This window comes from Sinocyclocheilus grahami, unplaced genomic scaffold, assembly GCF_001515645.1.
Source record: "Sinocyclocheilus grahami isolate Dianchi unplaced genomic scaffold, SAMN03320097.WGS_v1.1 scaffold30.1, whole genome shotgun sequence".
In the NCBI taxonomy this organism is placed as follows: Eukaryota; Metazoa; Chordata; class Actinopteri; order Cypriniformes; family Cyprinidae; genus Sinocyclocheilus; species Sinocyclocheilus grahami.
This window is the reverse complement of record NW_015505209.1, coordinates 1,734,846-1,748,787: the sequence shown is the minus strand read 5'-3', so window position 1 is coordinate 1,748,787 and position 13,942 is coordinate 1,734,846. Positions and strand designations below refer to the sequence as shown.

The window sequence follows — 13,942 nt, the reverse complement described above, 5'->3', positions numbered from 1 at the left end:
GTTTCCAAACAGTTCAAATGACAAATAAATGCATACTCTGAAAGCGCGCCACAAAAAGATGTGTGATTATATTACTGGATGCTCGAAATTGAACAGAAGAATGCACTTTTTAAACAGCTTTTTGTACAGGTAAGCAGCCTTTCTAATTTAATGCGCTGCTGCACTGTAGCTCACACACAGAACTCAGAATCATTCAGTGTGGAAATGTATTGTCAACACTGTTCTGTGATTTCTCAATAAAATAGCATAGAAACTGAAACGTTCAAGCATATAATTCTTAATAACTAAATCCAACAGCTTCAGTACTAGTAGAGAGACGCTGCCAGGTAGAATTAATTCACACACGCAATCGCTGTCTCACTATTGCATTCATATGAATGTAATCTTTACTGTGCTACTTTATCTGTATCTGATTTAGAACGAGCAGAAATCTGTGAGAAATGTAACGACCCAAAGACAAAAGAACTGATAAAAATGAGCTGTTATAGCAATGGTCATATGGGCAGCGCTGTGTCATATGCCATAGCTGTGCAGAAGGTGCTCCAGACTTATTTGTTCATTAATGACGTCATCAGCGACTAGTCGACTTCGATCACATAAAAAATCAGAAGTCTTCAATTCCTATTAATTCTTAACATCTAAAAAACTTAATGTAATTTAATAGTAATAAAAATAAACTAAATTAATAATATTATATTTTACAAACATTAAATGTGTTATAATAACTATTTAATATTTATTGATTATGGCATAACACATCACATCATCATCATCATCATCATCATCAACATCATCAACAACAACAACAACAACAAATATATATCAGTTAATTGTTATCATCATATAAAAAAAACTCAATTTAATTTAATAATAATAAAAATAAACTAAATTAATAATATATATTTTTATAAACAAAATGTGCTATAATAACCATTTAATATTTAATGATTATATATAAAACATCAACAACAAAAATAATTGTAATAATAATAAAAAAAATACAGTTAATAGTCATTATCATATACAAAAAATACATTTAATAATAATAAAAATAAACTAAACTAAATTAAATAAACTAAATATATTTTATAAACATAAAATGTTTTATAATAACTATTTAATGATTATGGTATAATATATATTTATTAAATTACGATTATATTTTTATGTGTAACTGAAAACAGACATATGTGACAGGTCAGTTAACATGCATCATAATATTTCCCCCAAAAAACATTACCTCAGCCATCAAAATTCAGAGAAATTCTTTCAAACGCACTTTGCTCAAGTGCTAAAGACTCCACCTTTCTGAACAACTTTGATCCAAATACACAGCTACAGGTGCAGAGATCTGATTCTGTCAAATCAAGGTATTCTGACTTGACCGTCCAGTGACACTAACAGACTTATCATCTACCTGCTCATTTAGTGCACGAGCATAAACGGTGAGGAACGACAAAATGCCATATGGAATAAGTAAAGGTCAGCCTCCAAAAGCAGATGGTGGTCTGAACAATCCCCTCTCTGGGAGTCAGTCAGCTTAGACTGATACGATCTGCAGGCTCAATGCAGGTGTTTCCCTGAGAGCAGGACCGAGGGGTGCGGCCAGATAAAGCCATTCACACACACACACACACGCCTGCTACCATCTGATTAGAGTTAGCCAGCTGTCCTCTGTGACGGGTAGAGCCTGTAACATGATGACACCCCTCCGTCCACAAACCATTTTCAGAGGGAGGGTCTAAGGGGAAATTCAAGGCCAGATGGCAAGAGACCGTGACGGACAGTCTTTTCTTTTCCAGTGGACACCCCTCATCCCGCCAAAACGGCTACGATTATTTAGAGAAATCAGTTCTGAGAGGAAAGTCACGGACATGATCAGATGGACCAAAATTATACTTGATAAACTTGAAAACAATAAGGTAAAAATTAAATATACTCAGTAAGCCTGGTCACCACTATGACTTTTCAGGTCAAACTTTATTCCTAAAGCACATTAAAAAAACAACAGAAGTTGAACCAACCACTAAAATTTAAGAATAAAGTTTAACCTTTAAAAGAGAGAGAAATGTATATATATATATATATATATATATATATACACACACACATTAATATTAAAATAATAATAATAATAATTGTTATTGTTATACATTATAACAATAACAATTATAAATTATTGTTATTACTATAATAACGAGTCACAAAATTCAGCATAAACATTCTTTAGAATCAAATTTGAAGTGAAAATTAAATTATTATTTTTTTATTACATGTTTCTGGTCTTTTTGTGTGCAGTTTATCAAAGAAATGCTTTGCTTGGTTTTTATAAAAATTAAATAAAATAAATTAAAATAAAATAAAATGCAGTTTATCAAAGAAATGTTTCTTTGTAAGCTTTTATGAAAAAAATTAAATAAAATAATAAAATAAAATGCAGTTTATCAAAAAAAAATTCTTTTTGTAAGCTTTTACAAAACTAAACTACACTAAACTTTAAAAACAAAACAAAAAAACAATGGGGGCCACAGGTTAAAATCAAGACCTGCCCTAAATTTATTCTCTTTAAATGTTGTTTAATACTTCACATGATGAATGTAAAATGGATTCTGAATGTGTATCACTGTCAAACAGAAGGAAGCACTGGAACTAAGGACAGGGCTTGATGTTAAAAGCCCTGAAAGTGTGTATACTTCTGAAAGTCCAGTATAAAGAGCTCTAGAACGCTGAAAGCTTCTCTTCCTGCGATAGAAAAAAACTGGAAACACAGAGTGGAAGGACTCAGTTTGGAGCTGTTTTCTTTAATGGGAGCAATTAAGCATGCTTCCTGTGTGTGCGTAACGGAGAGAAAGAGTGTGTGTGTGTGTGTGTGTGTGTGTGTGGACATGCAAGTGAGCGCAAGTGTGCTTGTCTGACTGTGTCCTAACATGGTGCACTGGCTGGAAACATCACACCAGCCTGCTGGAAATCGCACATAGAAAATCCAAACAACCCCAAATGACCTCTCACTCTCTCCCTCATCTAGTTTTGCTTGATAAAGTTACCGTGTGCAAACTTCATGAAGGGTGAGCTCAAAATGGAGTTTATTTATCTGCCAAGGTATACTTGACAAGCAAATGACTTTTAGATTGAAGAGAGAAACTTGTATTACAAAGGCACACTGACTGAGCTAATGTGTGTTTAAATGTGATGATGATCACTTACATCAAAATAAGATGTATGGTTTCAATTATTCTATTTTCAAATGCCCTTTTGCATCTGTAGCAACAGCACAAAACGTTTTGGAGTTGAAGTCTTGTTCACAAGAAACTTTTTCCACCATCACTGTATATACAGTTTTACAGTAACTGTCACTAAAAAAAAAACCCTAGGAGTGAAATTGTGATATGGCTTTATTGTCGATATTGCGACTGTCAAATCGCAAAAGCTGCAATATAATTAAATACATTTCTGAGTAAACAAATGTTTCAGAGTGAAGCGTAGCACTGTGTTCATTTACACACAAGATGCTCATAATAATATTATCTCACAGTAAATGCTGCTAAAATACAATTATTATTATTAGTAGTAGTAGCATTTTATTACTAATACTAATTATTATTATTATTATAAATAAACAAAAATAAAATAAAATAAAATATGCATCTATAAAACAACTTTCCTCTTTGGATGACATCACAGAGGCTGTTCAAGTTTCAAAATAATAATAATAATAATAGTAAATGCAAATAATGAAAATATAATAATACATATAATAATAATAATAAAAACTTTTAAATTGTATTTTAAAATCATAATAAAAAAGAATTCTAGTCAAAAGACTTCATCCCCAAAACAACTTTAAAATAAATAAAATTAAAATTAAATATAAAATTAAATATGCAGCTCTAAAAAAAACATTCCTCTTTGGATGACATCACAGGCTGTTCCAGTTTCAAAATAGTAATAATAATAATAATAATAATAATAATAATAAACTATCTAGCCAAAAGACATCACCCCCAAATCCCACTCATTACTAAAATAAATTAAAAAATAAATAAAATAAAAAATAAAATATGCAGTTCTAAAAAAACATTCCTCTTTGGATGACATCACAGAGGCTGTTCAAGTTTCAAAATAATAATAATAATAAACTTTTTAAAATTGTATCTTAAAATCATAATTAAAAAAAAATTCTAGTCAAAAGACATCACCCCCAAATCTCGCTCATTTTATCATCCATCAAATGAAACTCATACATACCATTGCTTAGAAAAGCAATAGCACACCTCCTCAGCAAACTGCACGATCTTAACTGACAACAAATAAGTCACAATATTTAAAAAATCATTCATGCTTCACATACAAAATCACGACCAGTTAAAAAAAAGATTTTCAGTGCAGAAAAGAATAAAATACACTAATAAGGAACAAAAGGTTGTTTTTTTTTACAGCTCCCACCGAGCAACAATAATATGTATTGTGCGGCTCAAGGACTCTCTGTAACATGACATCAGTGTCGGTTTCAATCACTCATCCGTCTCAAACACTTAAGAGGTGTGAGGATGAAGCATGCTGTGTCCTGTCTCCTAACTGGCTCTCGGTGAGGTAACATCCAGGCCTCTCACACCTATCAAAGCCAAATGAGAACATTAATGCGCTTCAGACAGGACTCATTTCTTGTGTCCATACGGTCTTCCGGGAGTCCGTAGCTCCTTGCACTAAGCCGCTTTTTCAAATTCACACGCCGTCCCCTGAGAAACATGATTAAACGCTGTACCTCTGGGAAAGAAAATGGGCAAAATTACTTCTTGGCCCCATTTTATGCAACACAAAGAAGCAAAGTGCAGGTTTAAAGTGGGAATATACATAGTTCTTTCGTAGACCTTGAAAAGTAAAGACTTTTTTAAAAACGCCCCACATCCAGGGACCTCCTCTGGAGCACAATACAGCTCTAAACACAAAAGCAATGTCCTGTGTGATTCTGCAAACACTTCTTTCAGATAACACCTGTTTCCCACCTGAATCCCTCCTTTTCCATCAAACCACATCTCACACTGACAAGCTTCCTGTGCCTTTATCATACTATTTAAACATCCCGTCGGTGGAGGTGTGGTGCTTTGTCATTCAGAACTGGGATTTTGTAAGGGTTTAAAACATAATAAGATATTTAAGCACAGTGAGTAAGCACTTATGGGTGTATTGTAGCTATAATTTTCAGTAACACCATCTCACTTTTTCATTTTAAAACTATTTTAATAATGATTTTCAATCACAAGAAATAAAATCTAATATTACAATAACACAAGTTTGGTGACTAAAGTGTACTGTTCAATACAAAATCATTATTTATTTTAGCTGTGGTGCTGATGTGGGCAACATGAGTTTGAATCTGGCTCGCAACATTTATTGTTCCTCAACTTTTCGTCTGAACTTTACTGTCCCCTATTAGGGATGTGCAAAACCACAGATTTGCAAAATCAGCTAGTTGGTTTATGGCCAGAATGACTAGTTTTAGTTGACCAATCTGTTTTAAGTAAATCCTAAATAATTAGGTTTGTTTTCAGGTAGTTTTATTCACATCAGTTGGACACTTTATTAGGGGATGTTTACATTAAACATGCTATTTGTTTGCTATTTATTAACTAAATAATAACCATTAAAAAACTAAACAAAAATAAACAGTACCATTATATAATTGATTATAAATAATAATATTAATAATAATAATATAATTAATCAATTAATGGTAAGTAAATAAATACATTTACTAATTAATTAATTTTATTCTAAAACTACTGGACTTTACTAACCCCAATATATTCATTACAATTGTTAGTTCGTATAAAATAAATAAAAAGAGAGGCAAAAAGACTAAAAGTAAAATCTGATTTTTCATTGATTTAAATTAACGTGTATGTCCATTGCTTGTCTTTCATCTTTGAAAATAAACAAAAATACCTTAAGAAAAGTGTGTGGGGGTTTGTTTTGTGTTTTTGGATGGCCGTTTCATGTACTTCTGCTGATGGCAGAGACTCAACGGCATACTAGTTAGCCAGAACAGAATGACGATAACTCCCATAACCACGAGTTTCCCCTGCGGAACGTGATATAGCCCAAACTGGCACTAGAGTCTCAGAGCGGGTCTGTTATCCCATTGTTAAAGACACAGCTTAAAATCCTCCGAGGCACACATTATGTTCACAAAGCCCATCACTGCCTGAGCACACCAGTCTATTCATAATTTTACACTCACAATTTGCCATTATGAAATGCAGAAAGACATTTTGCTGTAAGGTTAAATTATATGAATCAGGCTCTGTTTGCATTAATAGAGCTGCACACAAAATGTCGTTTAAATAAAATAAAATAAAAGTTATTTTGCACTTTAACACACCCAGCAAGCACAAATACGGCACTGAAATGCCCTTCAAAGAGCGCAGCAACTAAATAGCATTAATTTTAGGTTTTGTATATATTTACAAACATATGCTAAACATCTTAAAGCAGATTTACATAGATTTCAAATTATAAGTCATAAAAACATGTGCTAAATGTTGTTTGAATATCTAACAGTAAATACTTCAAAAATGAAATTTTCAGAACGAATCAATGGCAATACACAGTGTGGCTACTTATAAAATAATACAATTTAATTTAAAAAACAAAACAAATACACAACATGATCATTTAAGATCAAATAATTTATTATACAAGAAGAAAGAGACTATTGACTAGGGTGGGTGATATGTAGAGCTGTCAAAAAAAATTCAAATTTCGAATATTCGTCGAATTTAAAATAAAAATTCACATTCGAATGCAAAATGGTTGCATTCGAATTTTAGGTGTGCGTTAAGGAGGCAGCCTTATCAGTGGCACACGAGATGCGATGACGATGTCATTGCATTTTAATGTTTTTGTTAGCCTATCCAGTTGAAGCCACTAGATGCGGCGCTGCTGCGTTGTTAATTACAAATATAAGAAGATCTTGTTTACGTCAAAACTGAAACCAAGCCATTCACACAGAATGCATATTTCACACATTTTCTAGAGGGACATCAATGGACCTCTTTCACATTTCTGGGTTTCTCAGCAGTGGAAGTCGTCATGACTTTCAATAAAAGGAAAAAAAAGAGAGAGAGACTGATAACAGCTCTCAGAAGAGAGAGCGATGTCAAATTTACCTTCCCTCCCATCGAGGCTGCATTAGAAGAAACACCCTCTCATTAGCGTTAACTGTTTTTTTTGTAATTTGATGCAAAGGTGATATAATACAAAGAATAGTGTTATAAATGTAGACACATTTTTTTAAATATACAAATATGAAAAAATATGATTTACGATGCTGATGACCGTTAAATGCGTCATCACAGTCTTGTGAAAATGGTCCATCACCGTTGCACTCGTGTCTTGCACAAGAGAGCCGCATGTTTAGAAAGCCATGTAAAATTAATTAATTAATGCAAGTTCAACTTTGAAAAAAACATATCTCGAGACTTTATGGCGGGTTTTTTCCCCATCTGACTGCAACTCGTGTTTTTAAATGAAAAATGTACTCTGTGTGATTGGTTTTCGGCCCTTTGTATTAAACTATGCATACATACATGATGCTCTTTTGTTTATCGTTGTTTAAGCAACTTAATTAATTATAATTGGTTTATAAACATTATGCATGTTATCTTATGCTCGATGCGCCCTCTTGTGGCCTCAGGAGAGAAGCCAAAAGCTTTTCTTTACCCTAACTGAAATTATGCATTTTAAATTCGAATTTTGATCCTATTTAACCACAAAATTCTAATTTAGTTTTTCAGCCATTTTGACAGCCCTAGTGATATGACCAATATCTTATCTCACGATATGAGTAATTTTATTTCACGAGAATGATACATCATAATATAGTTATTTTTGCTTTAAATTAGGTCTTTATGCTTTAAGTTAGGTTAAAAAAAATCAACATTTTTAGATACTATAGAAATTTGGTATTTCTTGTCACCAGTGTCAACATCGCAAAAAACTAGCTAATACTAGACTAAAAAAAAACTCAAGCTCACTATAAAAACAGTCAGCGATTAAATAAGAAGAAACTAACTACAAGCAAAAGGACAATAACTACAGTAGAACAAATAAAAAAAGAAATGCTACATACAAAGTATAAAGTAATCAAATTAATAAAAAAAATATGGAATATTCTTCACTGTCTAAATTAAATATATTTTTCTTCTTATTGAAGTTACAAACGTTAAAGTTAGTCAAGAGCAGTGGGAGATTTTCTCTCTTTTGTCGTCTGATTAATATGAATAACAGACAGCAGGAATATTAGACTGCTGTCACTTTAAGAGCTGCCCGGATCCAATATACTGTAACACATGTTTTCTTTCTCAGCTGTTTGCTTTCACTTACAAAGACAGGCATTTTACTAAAATATATACGACCACAGAATGGCCAAGTATGTTAGTTGTGCTTGCAAACGATACAATACATTTCTTAAGTGCAGGTGGATATGGATGCCGGAATATAAAACACTTGAGAAATATTAATTGGCTGAGATTATGTTAAGTTCTCACAGTATGTCCCCTCAGAAGTGAAACCAGTGTGATTAGATCTTTCTTTCATCGAACCCAGCGGGGGACTGTCAAATCTACTTATGGCAAGCTTTCTCTGACTACTAGCAAAGCAGAGCCAAATGGTTTATGATATCAGAGTCGACAGAGAGGGCACTGATCTCACAAAAGAGAAAAAAAGAGAAATACCATGCAACAAACAGCCAAATTTACATTAAAAAAAACAGAAGAAAAGATTTGTGGGAAAAACAAGTGTTTTGTTCACCTGTGAAACCACATGGCAGCTGCCACAGCGTTTTGTACCATTTATAGCAAAAACTTTAACTCTTTGACTCGAGTCCAGTTTTCGTGCCTCTCTGAGGCTAAGGAGCCCCCTCAGGTAAACAGTGAGATAAGCTGAGCCATGACACAAGGAAAAAAACTACATATTGTTTTGAAAGGAAAGGCAGTTGCTATAGGGACGGCTGCTAATTAAACACACGGCGCTGACAGACCTGGAGAGCGGCAGGACTGGGGACCGGGATCTTGTATGGGTCTGTGATGGGTACGTGCAGATCAATTAAATCTCATACAGTTGCTATGGATGATGAAATAACGAAGGTGATGGCAAGCGCGAGGCTAAGGAATGCTACACAAACGGCAGCGTAGGAGGTGACAGGTTTGCCTCAGCGACCCAAGAAACCCCCCACGAACACCAGCCAATTTATTAAGAAGAAAATGCCTGAAGGAAAAAATTACTGTGGTCATGGGAACAAACAGGTGTCTGTTGGGAAAGAATTTTCTTTTTTGGGCATTTAACTTTTTTAATAAGGTTCAATTTGTTAACATTTGTTAAAACACTAACAATGAGCAACTACTTATTAATGTAGCCTAACCTTCATGTTCATTTATAATAAAATCTTTATGCATTGACAGGTTGAAAATTAGTATACTGTATGTAGAAATAAACATTAAGCTAGATTACTGTATTTTAGGAAAAATATGTCACATTTAATTATTACATTTAGAAATAGCATAAAATACCAGTAAATAAAACAATGTTTACAAACACGGTTAAAAATCCTTTAAATTGAACAGTATTCAGAACAGGAATGAAAAATGTAAGATATAAGAAAAATAAATTATAGTAGCATGCATTTTTAAAAAACATTTCTTATAAATGCCAAGCCTAAACTAATTATTTAAAGAAAATCTAAAACATCCTTTGTGTGAGAAATGCGTTTATGGGATTATGAAAGTCTCTTGTGCAACACAAATAAATAAATAAATAAATAAAGTTAATCTATAATTGCATTATATAAGTAATAATAATTGCTGTAAAGATATAAAAAATTTTAGGTAATGCAATAGGTTATGTTAACAAATGTAACCTTATTGTAAAGTGTTTTTTTTTAAGACTTATTTTTGCCTTTTTTTGTATGTAGAGGAGACAGGAAGTGAAGTGGGAGAGAGAGAGAGGGGCGGGATCTGGAAAGGTCCTCAAGTCGGGATTCGAACTCGGTACGCCCGTAGCACAATTGCACAATACGTCGGCACACTGCCCACAAGGCTTTTGCCGCAGACTCTTATTGTAAAGTTTAACCAATATTTCAAAGGAAAGGTTTCAAAGGAACAGTAGAGCATGGTGCTTGCAACACCAAGGTTGTGGGTTCGATTCCCAGTGAATGCATGACTTGAATGCAATGTGAGTCGCATTGGATAAAAGTGTGTGCCAATTGCATAAACATAAATGTTTTAAAAGAAAAGGAAATTGGAAAAAGGCAAAGGAAATGGCAAGTTGGATTCGAACCTGCATCCCCAGGCGTATTTGCTTTCGAAATAGCAGCGCTTTTATGATTTATAAGCTTGTCCACTTTTTCCATCATGCATCCGGATTTAACAACTGTTTGGTTTCTGAGTTGTTCCTAATAAAGACAGCTGGATACAAGTCCAAACAGTGTGAGGAGGCTTCATTGTGGACAAGGCCAAGAGCATGTTCAATATCCTAAAAGAAAATCAGTATTCCCTCTTTCCATGACATCAGCCCAGCCGGGAGTTTGAGGGAGGAGTGGAGGGGAGGGGGGAAGCTTTGGGGAATGAGGTGGAGGGGATTGGGAGCGCAGCTGGTGTCAGCCGCACGACCATCTGCTCCTAACTAATGGCTGAATCACGCTGAATTTACAACAGAACCCAGGACAGCCAGCCTGCTCCATCACCTGGCCCGCTGGAGTCCTGTTTTTCCAGTTTCAGAGGCCCGATGGACCTCATCGTCTCACCCTGAGGACAAACAACTAACAACTTCCCTGAGAACTTTCTGATGAGCCTGTTCCCCGCCAACCTCAACAAACAACTCACGATTACGAGCAGTCAAAACAAGCTGCAATGGCAGTCATAACGTTACATAGCTAGTCAAAATACGTAGGTCTGTTTGTAAAACCTCTATATTTAAAGTCAATTTGATTTCAAAGTTGTGCTCATTTGGTTGGTTCAATTCAAACTTGAAAAGCTGGTCTGGTTTATGTGAACTCTGGATACAAACTCAAGTTCAGACCGAGCAATCAAACCAATGGTTGCAGTTTTTTCAACTCACCATACATTTTCCCCTCATCGGACAGGATGATTTTCCGTCGTCCGCAGGGTGGGTAGATGGCCAGGGCCTCCTGGAAGCTCTGCTCAATGTCAGGGCTCCACACGCCCTCAGCTTCGTTGTCCATGGGCTTATCGGCCGAGTCGCTCATCCTCTCGATATCCTCGCCGGCACTTTCACTGCCGCTCCAGCTGCTGGGATCCATGGCAACAGCTGGGATCACAGAGCCCGAGCCTGGAGAACTCTAGGCACACTGACCTGGGAAGAGCAACCAATAAAAAAAAAAACAAGCAAATGATTGTTCGTTTAACTTTCTGCAAAGAGCTAAGATAAGTCTTTGAAAACACAGCAATTCAAACAGGGGTGAACAGGAAGAAAATTTGAATGATAGAGTTACCATAGTATTTATAATGTTTTTTCAAGATGTATTCTTCAAAGAATACCATAGTATTACCATAATGCGATCATTATGCAGTACAAAATCATAGTAATTGAGTATATTATTTATAAAATTCAGGTTACTATGGAATTTAAAAAAAAAATGTAAAAACAAATTTTAAAAATTGTTACTTGGAATAAAATAAATGTGAACTGAAATAAAAATAAAATAGGCCTTTTTTATATATATATATATTTCAGCCATTTGCCAAGTTATACAATTTTTATAACTAAAACTAATGACAAAAATAACAAAATTACTAATACTTTAACTTAAATAAAAATGAAAACAGAAAATATAAAAACAAAACTATAACAGTATCTCATTGATACTAAAAAAAAAACAGATCAAATATAATCAAGACTCATTTTGCACTACTAAGATTTTCATCCAATCCACCCTTAATAACAACTTACTAGCAAATCATGGCTTATGGCTGTGACATTCTAAACTCTATTGGCTACTTCAAACTTCCTGTTTAAAAAGGAAGTGCATCTATGCAGGGAAGAAAACTGGGCCTGTTAAACAATGCCATCGCATCTTCAAAAATGGCCTGTTTACAACTTCACACAGTGAATCCATTTGCGGTTAGGAAATGAAAAATAATAATTAACGCTGAGCACATTAAATACAATTAAAACATTCTCTCATCACCCATAAAAAACATCAAACCAAAAGCTAAAGATCAACACATGATTGAAAGGCCATGAAGGAAATGAGAAAACACATAAGCCACGCTAATTTAGGAGTGGCACTTATGCTAAACCAAAACAGCTGCTGTCTTAGAAATGAACACTTACAAGCTGGCAATGATGTCAGACCAGCTTTTAAAATTGTGGTAGAAGATTGCTGAATGACAAATGTTGATCCTGTAGCTTGTAAGAGAGAGAGTGATTAACCCAAATCACTCCTACGAGTACTGTCTTTAGCATTAGTGCCACACAATACGTTTCATGTTAAAGGAAAACTGCTTGCACAAAAACGCTGTGGCTAATCGCAATCTCATTAGAACCATTACGCTACAAATCAAGGAAACACTAGAAAAATCTGGCATCCTATCGCAGCCAACTGCTCAAATAAACAGCCAAGAGCGCTACGACATCAAACTCGTGTGTGCGTATGACTTTGAGGTAAACCATGAAGTGTTAAAACCATAGAAATATCATCTAAATGGTCACACAAAGTGATTGCTAAATACAAAACTTGAGTTTTCAAGTCACGTCTGGCCTAGCGGCTACGCTAATTGGGGAAATGCCCAGTCAAAACAGTGTTGCCTATTGTAGAACTACATGCATGTGTTTCCTGTCAAATTTGAGCAGGCTACACTTCACAATGTGTTAATGTGGGTCTACAAAGTGTTGGAAACTTGTGAAAAAGACGTACACTTTTGATACTTTTAAACAGAGTATACTGTATATTATAGTTTAAATTTATATTAAATGCAATCATGCAAATATTAGTGTTTTTTGACAATTAAGTAGGGATATGTTCAATTGTCTTTGAAATGTGGTTAAAGTTTACTACCGAATATACTGACAAGCATTTATGGTAAACTAAAACTCTACTTTAATGTAAACTCTATTAAAATTTGCATGGCATGTTTTTAAATATATTTGTAATTACACATTTGTAATAATGAAGTTGCAATGTAATACATTTATTAGCTTTAAATGTAATGTCAAATAACACACTACAGTTAAAATTCTAATCAAGTATGCTAGTGAACACCTAAAAATAAGTGTACTTTTTTACAGCAGGACAAAAGATTAAAACATATGGATTTATAATGTGCTTTACATTCTAGTACTTTACTTTTAATTTAAGTAACATTATATATTGTCTGCAAGTACAGTGTTTTAAGTATACTTTTAAAACATGAAGTCACATTCAATACAATTAGTGCACTTTCTTTTTGTCTCCAGCTATTCTAATTGTGAAAGCTTACAATATAATTAGCTGTATATAAAAACAATATCATCAATTGCAAATCCCCATTTGGGTAGCTAAAGGTCTGTGAAAAAGTGTGTGACTGGGTGTCTCACTAACACTTCACAGTTGTGAATGTTTCTTTTTTTGCCGTACTAAATGCTGACTTTGGTTTTAAAAAAAAACCTCACTTGTACTGATGAGAGAGAGTGATAAAATTTGTGCATGTTGCAAACTGCTAAATGCTTGGGCTCTTAAACATCATCTCCCTGACTTGGAGATGAACTCAACTGTAATCACTTCCAGCACAGTCATGTGTGCACTTTTGGCTTTGCCCACAATTACACTGCAATCTGTAGTTTTCCACTTCTGGCAAATCATGGAAACACTTACCGAATACAATATTTGTACATTCAGTGCACTATATCAGAGTGCAAACGTTTTTGTTGAGCTCTATGCGTCTATTTC

At 34.2% G+C, this 13,942-nt stretch overlaps 1 protein-coding gene across 3 annotated transcripts in view; it reads right to left on the bottom strand.

Annotated features, from left to right (window-relative positions):
* Positions 1–13,942, bottom strand: part of tead1a (TEA domain family member 1a) — a 53,250-nt gene that overhangs the window by 27,026 nt on the left and 12,282 nt on the right. For all 3 annotated transcript variants that reach the window (XM_016258935.1, XM_016258929.1, XM_016258942.1), the window contains one exon: positions 11,113–11,367. In XM_016258935.1, the coding sequence (XP_016114421.1) occupies positions 11,113–11,314 (202 nt within the window). In that variant the 5' untranslated portion in view covers positions 11,315–11,367. The remainder of the gene's footprint in view (positions 1–11,112; positions 11,368–13,942) is intronic.